This window comes from Cebus imitator, unplaced genomic scaffold, assembly GCF_001604975.1.
Source record: "Cebus imitator isolate Cc_AM_T3 unplaced genomic scaffold, Cebus_imitator-1.0 Scaffold567, whole genome shotgun sequence".
Taxonomy (NCBI): Eukaryota; Metazoa; Chordata; class Mammalia; order Primates; family Cebidae; genus Cebus; species Cebus imitator.
In genome coordinates, this window is record NW_016107882.1 from 521,557 (window position 1) to 544,243 (window position 22,687).

Here is a 22,687-nt window from a genome sequence, read left to right on the forward strand (position 1 = left end):
CTGGGATTACAGGCATGAGCCACCACGCCTGGCGGTTTTTAAGTAATGCAAATGTTCTATATGTCTGTTGTAACAGGGTTTGCATGGGTGAAGACATTTGTCAAAATTCATAGAATTGCACGGTTAGAATGTGTTTTCTTTATATAAATTATTCATCAGAAAATGAAAAGGAAAAAAAGGCTAGGGGTAACAACAAAAATACCCTTTTAGATGAATATAAAATAATCCTTTAAGAACCATCATTTCCTTATCCTTGGCAAGCATTCCCTCAGGGAGAGCTGCTGTTCTCTTTCTGCCCCTCTGATGTCAGCCCCTGTTCCTGGGAGCCCAGATCCACAGCATTGTCAGCCTAGGCAGGAAACAGAGAGGCTCTCTAGAATACGTGTTAGCTTGGGAACAGAGCACTGCAAGGGAATAGGCACGCCACAGTAAACCACATGCCTGTTCAGGGAGGTCAAGGAAGACAAAGGTCTTTAAAGGAAACACGAGCATGAGCACCATGGTTTAGCGATAATTATCCTTGGCTACAAACATCAATAACCAAGGTGACTCCAGTCTGAGGTTGGACAGGCAGCTGCTGGGCAGCTGTCCTTGCAGAAATATTTTTTGTGTAAGGGTGACGGCCTTTGTGCCGGCTTGCGGTTTTTGCAGTCCTTTCTGGTATCTGGCATGTTAGCTTAAGTGTCCTCTCTTCAGGGCCTTCCCCACCACTCTTTGTCAGGCCTTTCTTAACATTAGTGACTCCATTTTGATTCTGACAACTTTCACAGCATATATTCAGAGCAGCCGGTAGGTGTTCACCCAGAAGTGGCCGTGAGCAGTTCCTGGGATCATAGTAAGAGTCCATTGTGCAAAAATGAAGTAAAGAAAGGCCCTTGCGGAAAGGGTGGGCAGGGCGAGCCCCACAGGAGCAGGGCAGGAGAGGGGACGCCACCCCACCAGAAATGTCAACTGATCATTAGGTGATGCTCAAGCGTCTAAAATAATAATTGGTTGCAGCTGGCGCCAGGGAAAGGCAGGCTCCCAACAGATAGAAAACACTGAAGCTGGAGATGAGCCGCTTCCTGATAAGATCTCGGGAGTTGGTGAGGTCAAGCACTACGAGGCAAAGTGGCAAAGTATAGCCCGTATGACCTTCCTGTAGGAACACTCGACTGGTAAGGGAAGACTGCCTCAAGAGAGCGCCACACAGCTCCAGAAAGCACACTGCACACAGCCCTCCCACATGCTGGCAGGCCACTGCGCGTGCGGACAACCCACCCCAAGGGAGGAATCTAGGAGAAGGGACGCAACTCCCCAGAAGCATGCCAACGTATAAACCCCAAGTCAAAGGTCCAAACCGTGCACCTGGCCCTCTTCTAAGTGCACTTTACATCCTTTCGTTGCTGCTCTGAGCTTTCACTCCTGCACTGAAACTTGCCTCAGTGTCTCACTCTGCCTTCTGCCCCCTGGATTAATTATTTCCTCTGAGAAGGCAAAAACCGAGTTGCTGCAGACTCATACGGATTTACCGCTGACACCAGAGGACAGAGTTCTGGACTCCCTGTGGCCCTGGAGAGTAGCAGCCTCCCCTCTTTGTCTAGGAGCTCCCCCCACCCGCCCCTGCACTAGGACATGGCAGCAGGCACTCGACCCATTGCAGTCCACGCCGTTAACACCTGTGTGTGCATGAGCCCCAGTCTCACCTAGGAATGAGGTGTAGCCTCCCTCTGTCATGAAAGGTTAGCCTTTGGGGAACCCTAAGCAGATGACCACATTGAACTGGCAAGATTCTCAAACACCAGCCCACAAGCCAGCACCGGAAGGGCTGCTCATGCATATTGTGGCACTTACCAATGACTTTTCAATGATGGAAAAGTGTTCTTGGGTGAGCTAGGGTCCTGCAGGAGATGTGTCCTGGCAAGAGGAGAGCCAGCAGCGGGCACAGGGGTCATGCCTTGGGCCTAGAAGGCCCTGCCCCGACCTGCTAGCCAGCTGGCCGCTCTGCCACGGAACCCCTCTGCTTTGCCTCCAGGAAAAGGCCTTGTTATCTGGGAACTCCCAAAGGCACACATCGCAGGACACCCAGCTGTGCCTGAGGGCTCTTGTTCCTGCTTGCCTATAAATATCTGCACCTGGGACAGAATTTAATCTGGATCAAAACTCAGTCTAAGACTTGCTTTCCTAGAACTACAACCCGAGGGGCAGGCAGTGTGGGCAGAGACAGAGTCCCACCCCACCCTGCAGAGGTTCGACTGGTGTAGGGCAGGGCAGGACACAGCATCCGTGGAATGAGACCAAATGTGGGTTTGCGGCCCTTCATCCATAAATCCTGCAGGTGTTAGAATATGCATTAGAGAGAAACCCAAAGCATGAATGAATACAGAGGCAGGAGATCAAACACCTTCCTCCCCGGGAAAGCCTGGGCACCATGTCCCTGAGCTGAGCTGAGCTGAGCTGAGCCGAGCCGAGCCGAGCCGAGCCGAGCCTGGGGGCGGGCTCCAGTCCGAGGACCCCTCAGCCCTTGCTGCAGGGTGTGTCCACACTCAAGACACCCTACTCTGTCCTTCCATTTCCCTCCTAAGGCTGCACAGGCAGCTGTGGCCCCGTAGGGCGAGGTGTGGTTTGGGGGTGCCATACCTATTTCCTTCATGTCTGACCACTGCCGAGGACCTCACAAAGGAGCCAAATCTTTTGCAGCCTCCATTTCCCCAGTCATCCTGAGTGGCCATTGGAGTCCTCAATGAATAAGAACAGCAAGGGCCAGCTCTTCATATATGCATTCTGGAATGTCGTGGGCACTCCAAGTACTAACGGGCTCCTTGCCAGAGGGCCCTCAAATGATGGAATTGAAAAAATCATTTTAAAACGTTGACAAATTCTCTAACCACAGACATGGGGCTCAGTGAGTACGAATGCAAAATGTGACTCCCCCAACGCCTAGAAAGCAAGCCTTGGCTTCAGAGACATGGTAACCCCGGCTCTCCACAGGAGTGAGGCCAACAAAGCCAGAACGGGGTCAAGCTGCTCCGCTTGCCCAAGCAGCCCTAGCCGCCTGGACTTCACTCATCCAGTTGTGCAGTGGCAGAGAGGGTGCCTTGTGGGGACAGGGGGAGGAGAGGCCTGCAGGACCCAGGCCAGCTAAGCCTGGGGAGATGGAAGCAGCCACCACACTGTGGGGTGTTGAGGGGGACACGGGAGTTTAAGTTCTGCTGGGTGCTGCATGGGGCCCTCCTGGGGCGCTTTCTCACGGGATTTCTGCAACGATTCACACTCTTTCCAGGGACTTTCCTTCAAGTGCTGTCACATGCTGCCAGCAGCCAGCCTCAGGAGGTCAGAGTCGGAAGGCAACAAATGACGTGTCCCTTTCAAGTGGCCTCTCAACAGACCAGGGGGACAGCTATGTGTGTGTAAATGTGTTCTGCCACCACAGCAGCTCTAATTTGCTCGGGTGGAGAGGCCCTTCCTGTCCCTGTGATCTCTCCCAAGATGGCAACTGTCCTGCACCACCGGCCACCCTTCCGTTGGCCACTGTGGATGACACTAGGGGTGGACGCTGACTGAGGAGGCACCAATGCGATTCCAGCTCCTAGAGCAGCCCAGAAGCCTGACAGCAAATGAGCCATCTCAGGAACACAGAGATGGGGGGAGGGAGGGGACAGGAAGCCACACCCCAGAGTCCTGGGTTACAGCTCCTTCCCGAGCCCTGGCTAGGTACTGGCCTTTGGATGCCATGAGACGCCCACCCGGGATAGGCTGCCAGTCCCCTGATGTTTGGCAGCTGGAGGTGGAACGAGCCTCCCGCAGACCACAGGACTACAGCCTTCATTCACACGCTGCACAGGCTGTGGCAGGACGAGCACCCCGCTGCCGGTGTGGGATGCCCGGCCCTGCAGGAGCCCCCAACAGTGGCTGCAGCGCAGGGCATGATGCCTGTTGGGCCACTTTGCAAAGAGCTCACGAGCCTGCTGGAGAGCATGGATTTGATCAGGGTAACAGGAGTCGGCAGAGGGTTTTCCAAGCACAGGTTTGGCAAGAAGCGCGAAGAGACTGGCGGGGAAGGATGGAGGCGCTGGGTGTAGCCGGGCATCACTGTCACTTCGGGGAACGGCGCCGTGCGAGGACTCCGTGCGGCCGGTAACTAAAGGCCCGAAAACAGCCACCCCCGCTCCGAAGCGGCCGGCCCAGCTTCCAGGCCTTGGTGGCCCAGGACCGCCCCCGCTCGCGGCCTCGGGTGCCCGCTCCGGGAGCCTCCTCCTCCGGCCCGGCCTCTGCGCGTCGCCGTCCACGTGCGCGTCAGGCCCGGCCTGAGTTCCCGCGGGCCCAGCGCCCGTGCAGCCGTCCGCGCTCTGACAGCCCCGGGCAGTCGGAGGGGCCCCCGCCGGCGTTTGCGCGCGTCTGGCAGACACGGAACAGGGCGGCCTTCCAGGGAGCCGCCCAAAGGGCAGGGCCGCCCGAGGGTCTCCACGGACCCCGCGCCCTCCGGGGGCCGCTGCGGACCTCGCCCTGCGGCGCACGCGCGGTTTGGCGCGAAGCAGGGGATGGTCCAGGCTGGGCGGAGCCGCCGCAGCCTGGGAATCCGCAGTTTTCCTCGAAAGCGCCGGCGCCCAAACGGGATTTTCCGCGGAAACACGAGACGAGCGCGCTTGGCGTTTGTTTAGACTCGCCCAGCTCCGGGCCGCAGGGCGCAGGCGCAGGCGCAGGGCCGGAACTCCCGCCTCGCCTTCCCCCGGGCTCCGCACGCGTCGGCACGCCCCCACTTGGGGGTCCCGCGGGCGTCGTCGGGTTGGGGGCGGCGCCCCGGGAACCCCGCGGGCCCTGCCCGGCGCCCCCCGAACGCCCTCCGCGACCCCCACAGCGGGGCGCCTGAGCCGCCGCGGGGCACGCCGGGAGCGCGGCGCGGGCGGCCACGACACTCGGGCGCCGTCTCCTGGACGCGCGTGCGCGGCGGCGGCCGAGACGCTGCTTCCCAGGGAGCCGCGCGGCGCGTCTACTTCCGGCGGGAGGCGGGGCCCGGAAGCGGCGCGCGGGGCCGGCGAATCCCGCGGCGCCAGGTCGGAGCGGGGCCGGAGTATGCGGGGCGGCCGGCGGCCGGCGGCGCGCGGCGCGGTCGTTCCCCCGCGGAGGTGGCGGCGGCGCGCGGCGGCGGTCCTGTGAGCGGCGGCGGCCGGAGCGGCAGGCCGGGCGGGGCCCGCGGCTGAGAGGCGAGTGGGCCGGGGGCGCCGCGCGCGGGGCGGCCATGTGGAGCGGCCGCAGCTCCTTCACCAGCCTGGTGGTGGGCGTGTTCGTGGTCTACGTGGTGCACACCTGCTGGGTCATGTACGGCATCGTCTACACCCGCCCGTGCTCCGGCGACGCCAACTGCATCCAGCCCTACCTGGCGCGGCGGCCCAAGCTGCAGGTGAGGGGCGGGGGCGGGGGCCGGGGCGGGGGCCGGGGCGGGGGCCTCTCCTCCGAGTCCCGGCCGCCGCCGCCCCGTCCAGCCCGAGCTGTGTCCCCGCGAGTCGAGACGGACCCCCTCCAGGCCCCAGCGGCCAGGTCTTCCCCCCCGGCCGGCCGTGGGGCACCGGTGCGCCTGCCGCGCCGGCCCGGCTGACTCGGCGCCCCTCCCGTGCAGCTGAGCGTGTACACCGCGACGCGGTCCCACCTGGGCGCTGAGAACAACATCGACCTGGTGTTGAACGTGGAGGACTTCGACGTGGAGGCCAAATTTGAGAGGTACGGGCGAGGGACACAGTGCCCGAGAACGGGACAAGATTTCTCGCGTTCAGAGGGCTGGGGAGCCCGCTGTCTAACGCAGCGCGGTACCGTGGACAGCTGGGAGGCGGCCGCCTGCTGTAGCCGGAGGACTCGCCTGGAAGGGGCGGGCGGGGAAGCGTGATTTAGGAAGCAGCTCTCGGCAGAGTCCGAGGCCGTGGGATGTGCGCGGCCGACGCGCTCCAGAGGAGCGGGGGGCCCCGCCTGGCGACCCGGTGCAGAGCAGGCAGCGGGTGCCGTTTCACTACCGGGAACGACTTGTCTTCTCCTGGTGGGAGTACGCTTAAGTTACCTGTGCAGGAAACGGGATGAGGGTGGAGGAAGCAATTTTGTAGAAAATCGTAATTGACATGTGACATACATTAGAATAGATCAATGTTCAAATATGTAGCGTCACTTAAAAAGTACGCCTAACGTATGGTCTTTTTTTAAATTGCGTAAGTATAATTTTAAGTATGGTTTGTTTCTCACAACTCTGCAGGAAACGGCATGAGGGTGGAGGAAGTAATTTTGTAGAAAATCATAATTGACATGTGACATACATTAGAATAGATCAATGTTCAAATATGTAGCGTCACTTAAAAAGTACGCCTAACGTATGGTCTTTTTTTAAATTGCGTAAGTATAATTTTAAGTATGGTTTGTTTCTCACAACTCTGCAGGAAACGGCATGAGGGTGGAGGAAGTAATTTTGTAGAAAATCATAATTGACATGTGACATACATTAGAATAGATCAATGTTCAAATATGTAGCGTCACTTAAAAAAGTACGTCTAACGTATGGCCTTTTTTTACATTGCGTAAGTGTAATTTTAAGTATGGTTTGTTTCTCACAACTCTACCGTTTCCCTTCTTCATTGCCTGGGAGGTGTCTGAGGAGAGAATCGTGAAGTCTGAGGCGCATGCTGCACTGGGCGCCCTCTAGGTGGCCAGTCACTGTGGGTAGCTGGAGGCGGTGCCCCGGGCAGGCAGCAGCGCAGCACTGGCAGGTGGGGTTCTGACCTCAAGCCAGTTACTGCCCTCTCTCTGCCTCAGTGAAATAGAGGCCGGAAGTGCTGGCTTGGTCACCTGTCAGTTGTAACTGCCCACACCTTTCAAAAATGCTCAAGTTACACTTGCATTGGGTTTGATTTCCCAGACATGAATACTACCTCTTCCACGCTGGGCCCTGTACCAGTTACCAAGGACAGCTAGTGAGTTTACCATTTCCCCTGGCACAGCGCCAGCCTGGAGGAAGGGGGAGAATGAATGCTCTGACACATTCCCCCCTCAGCGTCGCCACGTGCACATTCCACCAGAGATGTCACTGCAGGACTCGGGCACACAGCCCTGCCACCTGCCCCACCTGAAGAGAGACACTTAGATGTCCTGGTGGAGATGTGCTGTGTTTCCTGGTTCGTGAGAAGCCCTAGATCCCTTTGCGTTTTTTATTAGAACTTTGGCAATATGATTTTTAAGGAGAGGCCGGGCATAGTGACTCATGCCAGCAGTTTGGGAGGCCAAGGCGGGAGGATCACTTGAGCCCAGCAGTTCAAGACCAGCTTAGGCAATGTGACAAAACCCCATCTCTACAACAGTTTTAAAAGTTAGCCGGACGTGGTGGCATGCACATTGTGGTCCCAGCTACTTGGGAGGCTGAGGTGGGAGGTCACTTGAGCTTGGGAGGTTGAGGATGCAGTGAGCTATGATTGCACCCCTGCACTTCAGCCTGGGTGACAGTGAGACCTCATCTCAAAAAGAAGATTTTTAAAGAGGGAGAGGAACTAATGTAACCATAAATAGGTGGGATGCCTGGTTTTTCCATGGGACTGTGGTATGGACATTGGGCCCTGGCCTGAAGATAAAGAGCCAGGCGCATGGCCTGAGGCCTACAGTTGTAGCGGCTCATTGGATGCCAGCACAGTCAGGGCAGACAGGCTTGAAAGTCAGTCCTTTGTGGTTTATAATCCTTTTATCTTTAAAAATGCAACACCCAGAAAAACTACCCACATGAAATTTCTGAGACTTCAGTAGTGAACCGAAGCACATGGGGCACTTGCGGCTGCCTGCCCTTGGCTTCTGTGACTTCTGAGTTGTGTTATTCAGTGTGCGTGGTCAGCTAGTATCCTGGCCAGGCCCAGATGCTGCTTTCATCTGGCCGCTTCAGCCCTGTGGCCTCAGGCAGGTCATTGACCTCTCAGCCTCCCGAGATGGAGGCAAGAAGTGTGGGCCCTGCTGCTTTCAGTTGTAGGCGCCCACACTTGTGCCAAGCACTCAGGACACACACACCCAGGACTCGTAAAACCCCAAGCAGGTGGGTTTCATTTTTAGTGCTTCTGGGCTAAAATTAGTTGATTGAAACAGCTTTATAAAGATATTTGAATAGTCTCTAAACACAGAATGTAACATGTATGCAATGGAAAGGATTGTTCGTTCTGTTTCAGGACAGTTAATGTTTCTGTACCAAAGAAAACAAGAAATAATGGGACACTGTATGCCTACATTTTCCTCCATCACGCTGGGATCCTGCCATGGCACGATGGGAAGCAGGTGCACCTAGTCAGTCCTCTGACCACCTACATGGTCCCCAGGCCAGAAGAAATCAACCTGCTCACTGGGGAATCTGATGCACAGGTGAGGCTTTTCATGGATTACTGAGAGAACAAAGCGGCTTTGCGTCCGTGTCAGAACTGACATGTCTTTCTCCACACAGGAAGGCGATGTCTAGGGCTCCAGCGACTTCGTGGGGAGTAAAGCCTTTGGAATGTGACTGGCACGCTTTTTTGACTTTCAGCTGAATCACATCCATGAGTTTGCAGACAAGTTTCATCTAAAATTAGGGACATTTTAGATGTCCCGTTTAGAATGCTGGCATTCTTTATGCAGAGTCCCCCAAGGGTGGGCTCTCAGTCTCTGGGGGTACCTGCCTCCTCCTGGTGGGATGGGCGTTGGTCCCACAGAGCCAGCCTGCAGCTTCTTGGAGCTGGGAGCTCTGGGAATGAGCTGAGCTCATTCTGCATTATGTGTAGGACTGGGCGCTTCCTAGATTTTATTCTAAGAATATAACTCAAGATTGTGGAAAGAGTAGCGGTACAAGGTATAGTTTGTACATCTGTAAAAAGGTGTGTGTACAAAGAAAATCTGGAAGTCACTTAAGTGATCATTAACACGGGCCAAGGATAAAGCAAGGGAATTCTGATATCCACCTCTGTTGAGTGGAGGGTGAGGTAATTTACAAAACAACGCCACAGTCTGTAATCCCAGCACTTTGAGAGGCCGAGGCGGGTGGATCACCTGATGTCAGGAGTTCGAGACCAGCCTGGCCAACATGGTGGAACCCCATCTCTACTAAAGATACAAAAATTAGCTGGGTGTGGCGGCGGGTGCCTGTAATCCCACCTACTCAGGAGGCCAAGGCAGGAGAATCACTTGAACCCGTGAGGCGGAGGTTGTGGTGAGCTGAGGTGGCGTAGCTGCATTCCAGCCTGGGTGACAGGGCAAGACTCCGCCTCAGAAAAAAAAAAATTTTTACAAAACAAAGATGGAGGCTTTCCAGGAAGAGGCTGTGAAATTGTTCCAGACAGAGCGCAGCGTCTCGGGGTTGATGGGGTTTTGGAAGCTGCCAACACCTGCTCCTGCCTCTCGGTGCATGTCTGTGTCTTCTCGGGAACGTCCCTCACCTGCCGCCTTCCATGTCACCCTCACCTGGGGCTGGCCTCCCTCCTCACCAGCGTCCTGAAGGGTGGGTGGGGTGGTGGGTTTGGAGCACGTAGCACAGGGAGCCTCCCATACAGGTGGCAAATGTAAGGAGGTATGAAAACCCTTTATTTTTTTGAGATGGAGTCTTGCCCTGTCACCCAGGCTGGAGTGCAATGGTGCGATCTTGACTCACTGCAAACTCCACCTCCTGGGTTCAAGCGATTCTCCTGCCTCTGCCTCCTCAGTAGCTGGGATTACAGGCCTGTGCCACCACACCTGGCTGATTTTTGTATTTTTAGTAGAGATGAGGTTTCCCCACATTGGTCAGGCTGGTCTCAATCTCCTGACCTCATGATCCACCTGCCTTGGCCTCCCAAAGTACTGACATTACAGGCATGAGCCACCATGCTCAGCCTGAAAACCCATTTTTAATGTAAATTATTGGTAAACTGTATCTTTTGGTAGGAAATGGGTAGGATGACAGTGTGTCCAGGGATGTATCAGATCTGAGATGAGCTAAGATTCCCTGTCAGTGAGTGCCCTTCTCAGTTTGACTTCATCGAAGAGCCATGTGCAGTCCTCGGTGCGTCTTCATTAGGGCAACCCCATGTGCCGCCTCCTTCAGGCTCCTTACAGCTGCAAGGCTGTGTTAGCACTGGATTTGTATGGTCTTCTACCAGGGTCACGGGGCTCTTGCCCTGCTCAGCTTCTGAGAAGTGGGCCCACTTAGTTTGAGAATTCCAAAAAAGGAATTGGTGAGACCCATGAGCACATATTGCAAAGCACCCCTTGGCTCGTGGAGATAAGGATGGGGGTGTGCGGTGAGAGTCTGGGCGAGTCGGCAGCTGTGGGGCCGCGGTGCCCTCTCCGCTGAACTCCTTCCCCAATCATGCCCGTCTGCGTGGCTGCCCTGTTCATAGGTCGTGGTGCTGACCACCTGCTGTCCTGGGCATGGTTTGCCCGTCTGTGTGGCCGCCGTCGTGCACCTGTCCCAGGCACCTGTTGTGCCCGTCTGCATGGCGGTTCTGTTCACAGGTTAGGGTGCAGACCACCTGCTGTCTGAGCACGATATTCTGTCCCAGCATTGGCCTCTGTTTTCCTCACTTAGCAGCAGATGGAGGCGGAGGAGAAGCCAGTGAGCGCCCTGGATGAGCCGGTGTCCCACTGGAGACCGCGGCTGGCGCTGAACGTGATGGCGGACAACTTCGTCTTCGACGGGTCCTCCCTGCCTGCCGACGTGCATCGATACATGAAGATGTAAGTGTGGCCCCAGAGCTAGAGCGCCAGAGAGGTCGCTGGAACCCTGGCCGGCCAGAACCTGCCGGGGGGTCACTGTGTCCTGGAGCCCCTCTGTGGCAAGGCACTCGCTGTCCCGGGCCCCCCAGCCCCTCCCACTCCCTGGTTGAGGTGGTGCTGCTGGCGCAGGGTTGGAAAGGAGAAGAAAGGAGCTCGGGCTGCAGCATCCTGCCCTTTGCTCCTGACTTCGAAGGCCTCCATGGAGAGAAAATGGAAGGTGCTGACGGGAATGTGTTGCTTTGCTCCCCTTGTGATTGTGTAACTTGGCTCATTCGGATTCACTTGCCATCAGTTGAATGTGATTACTGGAATTCACGTTTGGCTGACTGAGCTCACCCCGTCTCCCATGTGTTGAGCCCCCACTCTTGCACCGCAGTTCCACCTCCGGGGTAGCTGCAGGTGACTCGCCCCTCCAAGCATAGTGGCCGTGTCCTGGGACTGCTCCGTGTCAGTGCGCAGAGGGCCCTGGGCTCCTCGGTGCAGCCGTGTCCCTGGAGTTCACCCGCGCCTCCCTCCTGTGCCCATCACTTCATGGGGAGTGGGTGTCACAGGCATGCATGCCTTGTCAGGCTGTCTGCCTCCTTTTGGGAAGGCTGATCCCAGGGGTCATTATGACTGAGAAGCTGTTGAGGGTAGTCCTGGGGGTACTTCTCTGGGGTAAATGCGGTGTCTGGATGTGTTGATTCATCAGAAGGTGAGGGCCTTGGCTCTGACTTTAGAGTTGTGCTTTAATCCCAGGATCCAGCTCGGGAAGACCGTGCATTACCTCCCCATCCTGTTTATCGACCAGCTCAGCAACCGCGTCAAGGACCTGATGGTGAGCGACACCTCTGCCCGCTGGTTGTGCAGCTGGCAAGACACTGACCCCAAGACTGGCCGCATCGCCCCAGCATCCTTATGGACAGGACCATCACTGACACTTGGCACGGAGCTTTCACTTGTGCTGGGAAGCACTGCCTTCGGGCGTGCGAGGGCTGTGCCGGGGGCCTGGGGGTGCGCCGGCTTTGCTGTTAGCTGGCTGTGGGCTCCTCCTGAGCCTCTGGATCCTCACTGATGAAAAGCCCTGAAAGATTGTTTATGCAGCACTTAGAGGGCGGGCACCTGAGTGCCGTGTGAGACTGTCTGCGTGTGAGCTCCTGGTGTGCCGTGTGGTGTAACTCAGAAAGTGTTCTCAGCAAACTCCTGCTTCCTGCCAGGGCTGGTCCTGCACAGGGGGCCAGAGGAGTCGGTGACAGCCCTGCCTGGGAGCTGCAGCTCCTGGGGTGGCCCCCGGCAAGGCAGAGAGACCTATGCGGAAGAGAAGTGGCTGCTCTCTGGGCTCTGGCGCCCTTGGTTACGGGAGTGACAGCGCCAATTCTCTCAGGGTTGCTTTGAGGGTAGAGGAAGCATAGCCAACATTTGACCCTTAATAAAAGCAGTTAATATTTAAAGTCCCTTACTCCACGTGAGGCACTGTGCTAAGCACTTTGTGAACGTTCCTGTAATCGTGGTGCTGGGAGCTGTGGCATTGTTTCACGGATGAGGTTATAGTGTTCAGAGGTGAATGGTCAGCTAGGACCCCACAGGACTCGCCACCCTGCCCCCCCTCCCTGCAGGCCATCACTGTCACTCCTGGGCGCCCACTAGGAGCCAGCCACGTGTTCTTCCACTTAGGCTTTCATTAGCTCTGAGGTGGGCCCTTTTTCTGTTTTTGTTGAGGAAACAGGCCTGGGGAGGGCAGGGAGCTTGCCGGGGTGTGCAGCTGGGACACGGGGGAGCGGGTACCTGGCCACTTTGATCTGCCCAGGCCCTGCTGCCTCCTGATGACTGTGGCTCAGAACAGTCCCTCTGCTGTCCTTCAGACCCCTCTCAGTTCCTAACATACTGCCTCCTTCACTTCAGCAGGCCCTGACCACTGCTGCACAACCTGCAGGCTGGGGGCCGGGCAGGCTGTGGCTGGCGAGCAGGTCTGGTGGCTCCAGCCTCTCCCTGAGCAGTTTCTGTCTCAGGCCCTGCAGTTCCAGCGCCTTGCTCTGTTTGCTGGAGTTTGCCGAGGTGCTGCTTACAAACCTCAGGATGTAGCAGGGTCTGCTAAAACGCACCGTGGGGAGCTTTGGAAGCTGCAGCACCTGCCCTTGGTGGCTGCCTATGAGGCCTCGTGCCGCTGACTCCTTGCAGTCATTCGGGAAACAGTGGACAGGGACGGGCAGCTGCAGAAGGCTGCCCTGTGTGTCTGCAGATCGGTCCCTTACAGGCCTGGGGCAGCTCTGCGGCACATCTGTGCCAGTGGTGGCCTGCGTTCCAGGAGTCGTGGAGGCGTGTGTCAGCAGCAGCTTTTCCCCCGAATCACCAGCATGTGTCACTGTTGCTTTTTCTCACTTGGGGCCAGTTTTGAGGGGTGCTGTCTTGAGGCAGGAAGCAGGCAGCTGGGATGCAGCAGGCACAGGAAGAGGGTGCTTTCTGTGGCTGGCCCAGCAATACCAGACAAAGCCTTGGACAGTGGCATCCCTCAGACGCGCTTGGCAGCTCGAGGGGCACTTGGAGGCCACTGTCCACGTGCACTGATGCCGCAAGGCTGTGGAGGGTGCCCTGACAGCTGGCAGCTGCTCTTAGGACAACCTGGCACCTGCTGGTTGTGTCTCTGACTCCACCACACCCTTGACCCCAGCAGTGCCCACTGAGATGGGTCAGGACCTGAGGCAGGGCAGGTGGATCAGAGCACAGCCCTCACTGGGTGTCCCAGCACATGGAGGGAGAGTGGTTACTGCCTCTTGCTGTAGGACATGGGCATGCCTTCGTGAAGCCGCTCCTTACCCTCCTGCCTCGGCGCCCTGGGACCTGGCCCGCATCCTGTGTGCATAAGGCCCTGGCAGGCTGCAGGACTAAGCTTGTGGTTCTGAGACCCACACGTCCACTCCACCGCCCGTGTTGGTTCTGTATTCCAGAAGCTTTCTGTTGTCCCATGGCCACCCCCTGCACCATGCGTTAGGTCCTGAGGGCACTTTGCCCATGTGCTGCAGGGGCTGTGCGTGTCCCATGGTCTCTGGTTCTTAGGACGGGCCGGGGCTCTATAGGCCGTGCTCAGTATTGTATGCTGGGCCACGGATTCCTAGCACCACCCCCGGGGCGCCAGGACTTGTGCCACTTAGAAATTGAAGGGGCATGCACAGCGGAAACATATTAGGCCCTGCTAGCACTGCTGAGCTCACGGGGTCTGGTGGTGGGGACCTGCCCGTGCTGGGTCGTATAATGACAGAAGGGTGGACCCAGGGACACTTGCTGGGCCCGATCACGGCTGATCTGGGGCCGCCCAGGGATGGGAATGGGGACAGCAGGGTCGGCCAGGGCTGCCAGGCGGCTGGGTGCAGGAGTGTGAGGGGAGAGGCCCGAGACTGGCTCAGTCGCGTGCTGGTCCTCAGTACGGCTTTCTTCCCGCAGGTCATAAACCGCTCCACCACTGAGCTGCCCCTCACCGTGTCCTACGACAAGGTCTCGCTGGGGCGGCTGCGCTTCTGGATCCACATGCAGGACGCCGTGTACTCCCTGCAGCAGTTTGGTACGTGCCCCGCGGCCGGCGCCTGGATGAGGCTGCCCTGGGACCCCTCAGGTGTCCGAGTTCTGACACGGGCCGGGACCTCCATGCTCCCGGGTGCAAATCCTTGCACAGACATTGAACTGGAGGTTCCTCGGTGCCCACCTCGTTCCTTTCCTTGGAAATGGCCTGGTTGATTGGAAGTTGGCTTTATTAAGAACAAAATGTGTGAAATGCCATGATTTTGGTCAGATGAACCTTAACTGTTGGCGAGATTTAATTTTTTTTTTTTTTTTTTTTGAGATGGAGTCTCCCTCTGTCGCCCAGGCTGGAGTGCAGTGGCGTGATCTTGGCTCACTGTAACCTCCCCCTCCCGGGTTTCAGGCGATTCTCATGCCTCAGTCTCCCTAGTAGCTAGTATTATAGGTATTTGCCACCACACCTGGCTGAGTTGTATTTCTGGTAGAGACAAGTTTTCGCCATGTTGGCCAGGCTGTCCCAAACTCCTGACTTCAAGTGAGGCACCCGCCTCAGACTCCCAAAGTGCTGGGACATCAGGCATGAACCACTGTGCCCAGCCTACATTTTTATATTGAAAACTGTTTTTGTAATGTTAGGTAGGATTGGCATGGGCTGTTTTAAATTGTATGTTCTTTTCCCTTGGCAGGGTTTTCAGAGAAAGATGCTGATGAGGTGAAAGGAATTTTCGTAGATACCAACTTGTACTTCCTGGCGCTGACCTTTTTTGTCGCCGCGTTCCACGTGAGTCTTCCACCGGGAGCAGCGGGCATGGGCTCTGGGGAGGCTCCCTGGGCCCCAGGCCTCCTGTAGGGCCCTTGGACCTGGGGCTTGTGTCCAGCCCTGTGGTCCTCAAGCATCCTCTCCCGTCACTCAGCAGCCAGCACACCTGACACTTGGCAGCCATTGTCCCCGTGGACGGTTTCTCCCAGTTCTGAAAAGGGGGTACCGGGGAGCTCCATCCACAGCCTTGAGGACTTGGTCTGTGCTGGCTTTGGGGACGGTTTTAGAAAGCGGATCCAGAGCACTCTGAGCAGCGTACACACCCATGAGATGAGTAGGCGCAGGTGTCTCACTCTCCCTGCCCAGGCCCGGGCCCGGCCCACACATGCCCATGCAGAGCCAGGTGCTGAGCTGGGCAGTCTCCAGCAGAAGGCAGTTTTCTTGTGTAAATTCTAACATGCTGATTTTAAACTTAAAAAGTCAGTGCTGTGTGTGTACAGTAGTGCCCCTTATCCTCAGGCGATAGATGTATTCAGAGACCCTCGGTGGGTGCCTGAAACCGAAACCTGGAAAGACTGGTTTATCCTACGTTTGTAAATACGGTATGTTACATAATGCGTATGATAAAGTTTAACATATAAGGTAAGCGCAGTAAGAGGTTAATAATAACCGGCAACGGTTACGACAGTGTACTGTAGTAAAGTGACGGGTGTGGTCTCACCCTCAGAATGTCTCATCACACTGCTCCGTGGGCACCTAAAACCACGCCACAGACAGCAAACCACGGGAAGCCAGGCTGCTGTGCTCTTGTGTTTGTTGTGAAGTTGAGCTGCTGGAGGAGAGCCTTCCTGTGGCTGCTGGGCTGGCCTGTGGTTAGGCTGGAAGGGTGAAACCACCCAGGGGTGCTGCCAGCACCGGTTCTGAATGCCTGGGAATCCGGCTGCCAGTCAAGCTAAAACTTTTCAAAGCCTGCTGGAGAATTAAATGAATTTTATAAAAGGTCTCTGTAAGGAGCTCATGTATGGTTGGGTTTTTTAAGATTCTTTTTTCCTGAGACAGTTCTCTCTATGTTGCCCAGGCTGGTCTCAAACCCCTGGGCCTAGGCGGTCCTGCAGCTTGGCCTCGCTGTAGCTGGGACCACAGGCATGGGCCACCACCCGCAGCCGCCCTAGGTTTTTAGCACAGTTGGGAGGCAAGGCTGCCCTGCGTAGCCACAGCCTGAGCAGGGTCAGGGCACCCAGCTGGCCCCACACTCCAGCAGAATCCAGAGCCTCCACTTCCTGTGGGCTTTCCCAGCAGTTCCAGTCGCAGATGTGTTTATTTCACAAGTACCTCTGCGAAGCCCACCTTGGCATTCTAGGTTCTGACGTGGCAGGCGGGCGCATAGAGGTGTGGGTCCCGAGTGTGGGCACCTGTCCTGATGTGTCCTGAAGCTGAGCACACCTGCAGGCTCCCGGCCACACGAGACCCGTCTCTCACAGGAGATAGGAGCAGGTAGAGATGCGAGTTGCTGTCGTGTGTGTTCTCTCTAGCTTCTGTTTGATTTCCTGGCCTTTAAAAACGACATCAGCTTCTGGAAGAAGAAGAAGAGCATGATTGGCATGTCCACCAAGGCAGGTAGGTGCCCCAAGCGTGGCCCTGCTCAGGCGCGCTCTGCCCAGGGGGAGCTCATTGGAGCGAGCCTGCGGTTGATGGCTCCCCGCCTCACTGCTGGCTCTGACACAGCCCCAGTAGTATGTGCTTGGCTCTTGAGAAGCCGCCGAGATCAGGCATCATAAAACCCAGGGAGCCTTGCTGCAGCTGTGGTGTGACCTTGGCCTTGCCATAGCTGGGGCCACAGGCATGCGCCACCATGCCCAACCTCCACTGCTTAGCACAGTTGAGAGGCGACGCTGCGCTTTGTAGCCACAGCCCGAGAGCAGGGTGGGGTGCCCAGCTGCCCCGCTCAGGGCCTGGCTGCGAACTCTGTGGCGTGCATGGGGTCTGGGTCTGGGCCTGTGCTATGGAGAGAGAGGTGTGGACTTGTCAAGCCTTCCTGGCTGCTCATGGGTGCTGAGGTGGGGCTGCAGCCTCACATTCCCCTGCCTCGGTTCCCTCGCCCCATCCTCCTACCGGCATTCCTTACCCATCCAGCACAGGCCTGGGCGTGGGGGTCCTGCCAGGTGACGGTGTGCCTGGCAGTGATGGGCGGTGTGCAGCTGTTAGGGCAGGTGGTCAGGGACCCCTGAGGTCAGGCAGTAGGCCTGCCAAGATCTGGGACTAGCGTTCTGGCCAAGGGTGCCTGCCATGGTGGGGGGACCCGAGTTGGGAGAGAGGGGTCCTCCTGACCTTTTCAGAGGTGGAGGTTGCATGGGTTGGGGGTTGGCGTCAGGATGGGTGGGGGGTGACGGGTGTGAGAACGAGCAGTGGGTGTGTCCTGTCATTAGGAGTGAAGGCTGTTTGGCTCCACTGTCAGGCCCAGATGGGTTGTTTTTCTCACCTAGAAAAGACGCCCAAGCAGGGGGTCCTGGGTGCTCCCTGCTGTTGTCTGCCAGCCCTCATGGCTTTCCAGGCGTCCCGAGCTGGGGTGTGCAGCAGTCAGCGGCTGTGGCCGTGACCACCATTTGTCGTGTGACTTCATGGCATCCACCTCCCCTCCTGCCCTGGGGGCGCTCGGGAGGAGGGGTACAGCTGGGGAGGAACCAAGTACAGTCTTGAAAAGCTGCATGCGTATCACAGAACCAGCATAAACCGGACTGGAGGCAAAGCCGTGGGGCCCTGTCATCCGACCTCAGCCCATGCTCCATGCTCATTTGCAAGTGTGGCTCCGATGCATGTTTGTGGAGCTGGCGTGGGGCCAGGTGTTTGTTCAGCAGCCTTCAAGACACTGTCCCAGCTGCTGGATGGTTCACCGTCCTTAAACGGGATGACATGGTCTGGGAGCACCTGAAGCTGCTTGGGTGTGGGGGGTTGGGAGGGGGGAACAGGCGGGGTCAGCTCTGCACCCCCCCAGCCCCACTGTCCTGTCCCCAGTGCTCTGGCGCTGCTTCAGCACCGTGGTCATCTTCCTGTTCCTGCTGGATGAGCAGACGAGCCTGCTGGTGCTGGTCCCGGCCGGCATCGGAGCCGCCATCGAGGTGAGTCCCGGCTGATGACCTGAACTGTCTGAGGTCCCTGGGCCTCAGCACACCCAGGAAAGGCTTTGATCTGCGGAAGCCTGCAGGCTTGTTCCCGATGGTCTGTGTTCTGGAAGCTGTGGGATGGCAGGCGGCGGCCTAAGGGCTTTGAACAAGTGGAGAGCAGGGAAGTGGGTGTTCTGACGGCATCAGCTCATGAGGCCCCATCCACCAAGCCAAGCGTTTTCACACGCTTGAGAAATCCCACTGTGTACAAAGCAGAGACGTAAACTGTGGGGCCTCGAGAGGCTGGTGCTTTGGCTGATATCTGAGCATGGTGGCCAGGTGGGCAGTGACGGAAGTCACCCCGTGCCCTGGTTCCAGCCTGGTGGTTTGGGAGCTCAGAAAAGCTAGCCAAAACCTTGGGAGCAAAACCTTGAGCGGGGCCGGGCGCGGTGGCTCAAGCCTGTAATCCCAGCACTGTGGGAGGCCGAGGCGGGTGGATCACGAGGTCAAGAGATCGAGACCATCCTGGTCAACATGGTGAAACCCCGTCTCTACTAAAAATACAAAACATTAGCTGGGCATGGTGGCGCGTGCCTGTAATCCCAGCTACTCAGGAGGCTGAGGCAGGAGAATTGCCTGAACCCGGGAGGCGGAGGTTGCGGTGAGCCGAGATCGCGCCATTGCACTCCAGCCTGGGTAACAAGAGCGAAACTCTGTCTCAAAAAAAAAAAAAAAAAAAAAAAAAAAAAAAAAAAAAAAACCTTGAGCGGGGTGATGACCTTCAGATTGAGAAGCCCCGGACTCCACCCAGCTCCTCCCTCAGCTTCTGTGCCACCCAGCGGGGAGCCAGAGTCTGAGGGCCCACAGCTGATGGCCCATCCGTGGGTGGGGGCCTACGTGGCCATATGCCTGTTGAGGAGGAGCTGGATTAAATGGCGCTGGGGCACACAGGCAGAGGGCCCTCCATAGGCACGAGTCACAGTGCCAAGCCCGTCTCAGGCACTAGTCCTGAGCTCCGTGAGCGATACCAGCCAAGGACACAGCCAGGAGGGGCAGCTGTCAGAGAAGTCCCGACACAGGCTCTAGGGCTGCCCGGGTACCAGGCAGGAGGAGTTGGGGGCTGACCTGGGTGCAGGCAGTTGGCTTAGAGAACCACACTTGTGTGCTGGTTTTGTCATCTGCCTGGCAGTGGCTGTGGACCCCCCAGTCAGGTACACCTGCCGGGCGTGGATTAGACGCCCAGGTCCAGCCTGAGCTGTGGGAGGCGCAGGAAGAGGCGGTGGGCTGGGCGGGGCCGTGGGCAGCGGGTCCCGTCCGTTACTGTCTGGGTCATTCGTTCTGGGTCTCCTGGCCTTAGAATATTAAAGGAGCAATTTCCCAACTTCCCCTCAGCTGTGGAAAGTGAAAAAGGCGTTGAAGATGACTGTTGTCTGGAGAGGCCTGAGGCCCGTGTTGCAGGTAGGAGCCGTCTCTGAAGATTCTGTGGTTTTCCCCGGGCACAGAGTAGGGTGCCGTCGCGGGCGACTCCCTGCAGCCTCTGTCCGGGGAGCCTCCAAGGTGGACGCTGCTCTGGCTTTCCAGTCACAGCTGCCCTGTTCACCTGAGGGCTCCCCCATCGTGTACCTATTTCTGACCCTCTTCAGAGCAGACGGCCAGCACTTCTGGGCCTGAGCCGGCCTCTGGGAGAAGGGATGCCGGCTGGCCAGTGCGGATGCTTCGGTTTGGTACCTTGCCCAGAGGGCCCTCCCGAGGCTGGTGCTGACTGGGGTCGGTACAGGCCTGGCGGTCCCCAGTGAATGAGCCTCTGCCCTGAGCTGGTGGCTGCCCCAGTGCCCAGCACTGATGAGGCCCCTAGGCAGATGCGGGCTGGGCAGAGCCGGAGTTGAGACTCCACACCCACAGACGGACCTTGATTGCAGCAGGGCCCTCAGCAGTCATGGCCCCGCTTTTCTGTGCTGTGAGCAGAGGGAGGCCAGAAAGCCCAGCAGATGGGGCACAGCTGCTGGGTTCCGGCCTTGCCCCGTGGCTCCTCCCGGCTGGCTGGTTCAGAGCAGGGCCGGGTGTGGCTGTGCACTCTGTGGCATCCTCACTGAAGCGGCGGCCCTGAAAGCCGAGCCGCCACGCGAGGAACGTGAACGTGGCCACGCTGCCCCGACTTGTGTGGTTTGCGGGACCCAGGGCCAGGGCAAGGCAGGGAGGGTCCCCGTCCTCGGCCCTCTCCTCGCCCGGTCAGGACCGGAGCGCTGTCTGTGGGTGGCTCTAAAGGACCAGAGCCTGGGCCAGCGCTGCAGCCGTGTGCGGGGCTCCTTAGTCAGCTCAGCTGTGCTCCAGTGCCTTCCCTGAGTCTGTTGACATCACTGTATTTAATTTCACAACAGTTTGGCACTTACAGTGAGTCTGAGAGGAAGACCGAGGAGTACGATACTCAGGTAAGTCTGTGCGATTCGCGGCACGTGCATGCCGGGCAAATCTAGCGCCCTCGGAGACGGGGTTCATGCTGTTTCTCACAGCGAGTGTCCGTGGAGTGCGGGGCAGCCCACCCTGAGCAGGGATCCCGAGACCCATCACGTAACACCCACGTTTCTTACTGAGAAGGGCGTGGCTCCCGGAGACTCTGATTCCCCGGCCCTTGTGGGCACAGCCCGCCTGCATCACCCTACAGTGGGACGTTTTCATCCTTTGTGAGTCACGTTCACCAGGCAGCTGGCACAGGCCGTGGTGTCTGCTGTGATGGCTGGGAAACACTTGCCGTCAGCAAGCCCATAACGGCCGCGGCAGCACAGTGGCATGGAGACGGGGCCCCAGCTGCCTGGGTGGGGTGCTGGCCCTGAGCTGAGAGGGGTCCTGGAGTCCCAGCCTCTGCTGCCCAGGTTGGGGGGTGTTGACCCTGAACTGAGAGGGGTCCCAGAGCCCCCAGCCTCTGCTGCCTGGAGAGGAGGATGCTGGTCCTGAACCGAGAGGGGTCCTGGAGCCCCCAGTCTCTGCTGCCCAGGTTGAGGGGTGTTGACCCTGAACTGAGAGGGGTCCTGGAGCCCCCAGTCTCTGCTGCCCAGGNGGGGTCCTGGAGCCCCCAGTCTCTGCTGCCCAGGTTGAGGGGTGTTGACCCTGAACTGAGAGGGGTCCTGGAGCCCCCAGTCTCTGCTGCCCAGGAGGGCGATGCTGGCCTTGAGCCGAGAGGGGTCCTGGAGCCCCCAGCCTCTGCTGCCCGGGTTGAGGGGTGTTGACCCTGAACTGAGAGGGGTCCCGGAGCCCCCAGCCTCTGCTGCCTGGAGAGGGGGATGCTGGCCCTGAGCTGAGAGGGGTCCTGGAGCCCCCAGCCTCTGCTGCCCAGGTTGAGGGGTGTTGACCCCGAACTGAGAGGGGTCCCAGAGCCCCCAGCCTCTGCTGCCCGGGTTGGGTGCACCTTTCCCCATTGCGGTTGGGGGAGCTGGAAGCCTCAGTTTGATTTAGTAGAATGTTTCTGCACAGGAATGAGTTTTGTTTGGTTTAATGTTCATCAGTTTCTGTCAAACATTTATTGAGTTGTAAAGCTGAAATCAGAGTACATAGAGCTAGCGATTCAACTGCATTACTTAGAAGGCAGTTTTTCAGGTATCTTTCTGTTCTGTGTATTGGTCTGTTGCGGGCTGGTTGTTTTTGACTGGGCAGAATTGATCTGTCACTGTAAGCTAGCGCCTGTAGTACACCGGGGCTGTGGCGCGTGTGCAGTGCCCTGCATGCGCCCCTGCCCAGCACCCTGCCACCCCAAGTGCTGCAGCCTGTTCTGTCTGTCCCTGTCGTAGCGAGTTCCGTGCAGCGCGTTTACAGACTTGGCGTTTGGGACTCTAACTGGAAGCCCCTTTGTCCCTGCAGGCCATGAAGTACTTGTCTTACCTGCTGTATCCCCTCTGCGTCGGGGGTGCTATCTATTCCCTCCTGAACATCAAGTATAAGAGGTAGGAGGCTGCACACAGCCCCCCTGCTGCGCCCTCACCTGAGAAATCCACCTGGATGACTGAGCCAGAGCACCGCGCGCGGAGGCCAGCTCGGGGCCAGGGCACTTGGGGTAGCACTTGGGAGGGGCCCGGCCCCTGCTACCACGTATGGTGGGCCCTGGGCCTCAGTGTCCTCCGCACTAAGGTGTAGATGACGAGAGGCTGACTCTGGCCACCAGGCTTCATGGGAGGTTCGGCCCTGAGTTGAGAGATGTCCCGGAGCCCCTGGACTGTGCCACCTGATTGGGGTGCTGGCCCTGAGCTGAGTGGGGTTCTGGAGCCCTTGGCCTTTGGTTCCCCAAGCAGGGTGCTGGCCCTGAGTTCCTGAGTTGCGCAGGTCCCAGAACCCCCAGCCTCTGCTGCCTGGGCAGGGTGCTGGCCCTGAGCTGAGAGGGTCCCAGAGGCCCTTGCCTCTGGTTCCCCGGGTTGGGGGCTGACCATGAGCTGAGAGGGTCCTGGAGACCCCGGCCTCTGCTGCCCGGGCAGGGGTGCTCCGCGCTGTCCCCCGCCTGAGACCCAGGCTCAGCCGTGCTGCCCAGCTGCCTTGAGAGCACCTGGGTGCTTTTAGCGTCTTTTTAATGAAGCAGTTATTTTTAGTTGATTTAATACAGATTCTTTTTTTTTTTTTTTTTTTTTTTTTTTTTTGAAAC

At 57.9% G+C, this 22,687-nt stretch overlaps 2 protein-coding genes across 5 annotated transcripts in view; one reads left to right on the forward strand and one right to left on the reverse strand.

The window, feature by feature from the left end:
• Nucleotides 1-115: 115 nt before the first annotated feature.
• On the reverse strand, nucleotides 116-5,220 carry LOC108294182 (translation initiation factor IF-2-like). Its single transcript, XM_037734029.1, has 3 exons — nucleotides 5,208-5,220; nucleotides 1,374-5,176; nucleotides 116-1,138 (listed from the first exon to the last, which is right to left on the reverse strand). The coding sequence occupies exons 1-2, from the start codon at nucleotides 5,218-5,220 to the stop codon at nucleotides 3,690-3,692; spliced, it is 1,500 nt and encodes a 499-aa protein (XP_037589957.1). The 3' UTR covers nucleotides 116-1,138; nucleotides 1,374-3,689.
• Nucleotides 4,977-22,687, forward strand: part of CLPTM1L (CLPTM1 like) — a 22,988-nt gene continuing 5,277 nt past the window's right edge. For 2 of the 4 annotated variants that reach the window (XM_017515948.2, XM_017515946.2), the window contains exons 1-12: nucleotides 5,022-5,380; nucleotides 5,597-5,697; nucleotides 8,160-8,349; nucleotides 10,523-10,671; nucleotides 11,449-11,527; nucleotides 14,128-14,245; nucleotides 14,889-14,983; nucleotides 16,495-16,579; nucleotides 17,975-18,078; nucleotides 19,456-19,521; nucleotides 20,442-20,492; nucleotides 21,916-21,998. In XM_017515948.2, coding sequence (XP_017371437.1) covers nucleotides 5,219-5,380; nucleotides 5,597-5,697; nucleotides 8,160-8,349; nucleotides 10,523-10,671; nucleotides 11,449-11,527; nucleotides 14,128-14,245; nucleotides 14,889-14,983; nucleotides 16,495-16,579; nucleotides 17,975-18,078; nucleotides 19,456-19,521; nucleotides 20,442-20,492; nucleotides 21,916-21,998 — 1,283 coding nt within the window. In that variant the 5' untranslated portion in view covers nucleotides 5,022-5,218. Of the gene's footprint in view, nucleotides 5,381-5,596; nucleotides 5,698-8,159; nucleotides 8,350-10,522; nucleotides 10,672-11,448; nucleotides 11,528-14,127; nucleotides 14,246-14,888; nucleotides 14,984-16,494; nucleotides 16,580-17,974; nucleotides 18,079-19,455; nucleotides 19,522-20,441; nucleotides 20,493-21,915; nucleotides 21,999-22,687 lie in introns of all 4 variants that reach the window. The other 2 variants (XM_017515949.2, XM_017515947.2) reach the window with 2 other exon arrangements.